Consider the following 2,902-nt stretch of genomic DNA (forward strand, 5'->3'; position numbering starts at 1 on the left):
TCAAAACTAGACTTCTGTTAATCTTCTCTTAACCCTGCTCACCCTGTGCTCCTGCCATGCTGACATTTTTAAGGTGTCTCAAGTACTCTGCTCTCCTCTGCTTTTGCAAATGATTTTCCCATCTTTAATATAAAGTTCTCTGAACCAACTGCCACCAACCCCCTCACACACCAAATTTTCATCCTGCTAAGCCTTTACTCACTGTTGGAACCCTCCTCAAACACATCTCTTGGAAGCCCCCAGCTGCTATGCCCAGGATCCAGGCACTGTACAAATATTCCCCATGCACCTGTCACATTGTGCTGTGGTTTATCTGTTTCCTGACTGTCCCACGCCTTATGTTGAACATTTTGAACTTAATAATAATGTTTTATTACTTTCTACATCCATCCACATTTAGCTCTATCAAACATATGGTGCAAGATTTGTGATCAGTTGATAATATTTGTGCAAAATGAGCACTGGCACTTCCCAGTTTTGAACTTTTTTTTAAAAGATTTATTGTAGAGAGAGATGAGTGCGAGCAGGGAGGGGCAGCAGAGGTAGAGAGAGAGAGAAGCAGACACCCCGCTGAGTGCGGGGCTCAATCTCATGACCCTGAGATCATGGCCTAAGCAGAAATCAAGAGTCAGATGCTTAACCAACTGAGCCACCCAGGTGCCCTGAACTTTTATTTTTAACTCCTTTCTTTAATCTCTAAAGGGGATGCCAGTGTTTCAACCTATACATGTTTCATTCCACTGATTAAAGAAGAAAGAACACCTTGACCCCGTAAAAGCTGGTCAGAATAAACTATGATGATAAGAAACACAGAATTGCCTCTCTGGGTATTTCAATTTCTGACATATTTATTTTCTTTAAAAAAGGAAAGAAGTATCTAGCATAAATCTAAGTGGCTCAATAATCCAACCACAGTGCTTAGAAGCAAATGAGAAAAAGGGGTATTTAGTCCAAGTTCTATTAAAAACTTCCTTCAGGAAAGTGGTGGCATTAGCAGTGAAGGTGATGATCCAGACGATGCAAAAATGCCAGTCCTTTCTGAGCTGTCAGTTTTGCATGAACAGTGCATCAGAATCAGGGTGACAATGATCTCCGAAAGACCCAATAAATGCTGTAGAGAGGAATTCTGTGTTCGATAGAGGTAAGACATTTGCTTTCCAGTGTCTCTTGTGACTCAGGGACTCTATGATTCCATGGCAGAACAAAGTAGTTTCTTCACCTGGATTTTCGCTCCCCAGGAATCTCCCTTTGGGGCTCTGCTGGTAGCAGAGAGAAGATCCATGGCCATGGGTAGGAACATCAGCATGACAACCAATTTCATCCTTTTGGGATTTTCAGAGCATCCAGAACTACAGGTCTTCCTCTTTGTGTTGTTTCTGGGGATCTACTCCATGACTCTGGCTTGGAACCTGGGCCTCATTGTCTTGATCAGGATGGAGTCATGCCTCCATTCTCCCATGTATTTCTTCCTTGGAAACTTGTCCTTTGTTGACATCTCATATACATCCTCCATTGCCCCCAAGATGCTCTGCGACTTCTTCAAGCAGCAGAAGACAATCTCCTTTGTGGGCTGTGCTGCTCAGTTTTTCTTCTTCATTGTCATGGGGGGCACCGAATGCTGTCTCCTGGCGGCTATGGCATATGACCGGTATGCTGCCATCTCCAACCCTCTTCTCTACACAGCCCTCATGTCACCCACCATCTGTTTGGGGATGGTCATTACAGCATACACTGGAGGGTTGCTCACTGGATTGGTCCAAACAAGCTCCATATTCCAGTTGCATTTCTGTGGGCCACGAGTCATTAACCACTTTTTCTGTGACCTGCCACCTCTGCTTGTCTTATCTTGCTCTAGTACCTTCCTCAGCCAGATAGTGAACTTTCTGGTTGTGTGTGCAGTTGGTGGGACATCAGCTCTTGTTGTCCTGGTGTCCTATGGCTACATTGTTGCTGCTGTCATGAAAATCCATTCAACCCAAGGGCAGATGAAGGCTTTCAACACCTGTGCCTCTCATCTGACCACAGTGATTCTCTTCTATGGCTCTGGTCTCTTCTCATATCTCCATTCTAGTGCTGGCTACTCACAGGACCAAGACAAGGTGGTGTCCATGTTCTATGGAGCTGTGATTCCCATGCTGAATCCCATCATATATAGTCTGCGAAACAAGGAGATCAAAGATGCACTGAAAAAACTCAAGGACAGGAAGAAGCAGATGTCCTCTCTGTGTCTTATAGTTCCTTGAGTTAAAAAAAAAACTTAAGTTCTGCTATATGCAAATAGGCATAATAATAAGTAGGTCACAGAATTTGAGTAATGAAGGAGCTATTTCAAGCAAGATCCCCAACCTACATGTCTACTGCACAATTAGACTCAATATGGGTTTTTCTTCCCTTTACCTTTCTTGTCATGGACTGATGCAGTTTTGACTTTGGTCACTTGCAATAGAAAACAAATACTCTTTTTGATGACATTCTTTAGCTTTATGGCATCAGGCACTGGGTCCAGGATGCCATATCTCAGAGCCAGTTGGGTCATAACCCCAGGACCACAAGCATCCACTATGGACTTCTTTACAATAACACAGCTCATACCAATCCATTCACCACTTGGGACAAGTTTTCTCTTCCCCTTGCCTTGGATTCCTACCTATCCAAGGGTTGATACTGAGCAGAATGTCTGACTCTGGTTCAGGAACCTGAGAGCTCTAACTGGTTGGATCTAGCAATGGTTTCTCAGAGCCAGGAGAGCAATAGGATACCTTTAAACTATGTCCGAGATGAATCAATGATCACGTGTGTGGGGTCATGAAGTCCATTGAGCCAGAAATAGGAGCCCAGCAGATCCAAAACTGCGAAGTCACAGTGAGCAAAAAGCAGAGATAAGTTTAAGTAAGAACATCTA

The 2,902-nt window shown here is 43.8% G+C and overlaps 1 protein-coding gene across 1 annotated transcript; it reads left to right on the forward strand.

Moving 5' to 3' along the window:
* The first annotated feature begins 1,280 nt into the window (after nucleotides 1-1,280).
* On the forward strand, nucleotides 1,281-2,243 carry LOC118547225 (olfactory receptor 5A1-like). Its single transcript, XM_036110578.2, has one exon. It carries the CDS (start codon nucleotides 1,281-1,283, stop codon nucleotides 2,241-2,243), a length of 963 nt encoding a protein of 320 aa, XP_035966471.2.
* Nucleotides 2,244-2,902: the final 659 nt, after the last annotated feature.

Source organism: Halichoerus grypus, chromosome 11, assembly GCF_964656455.1.
Source record: "Halichoerus grypus chromosome 11, mHalGry1.hap1.1, whole genome shotgun sequence".
Lineage (NCBI taxonomy): Eukaryota > Metazoa > Chordata > Mammalia > Carnivora > Phocidae > Halichoerus > Halichoerus grypus.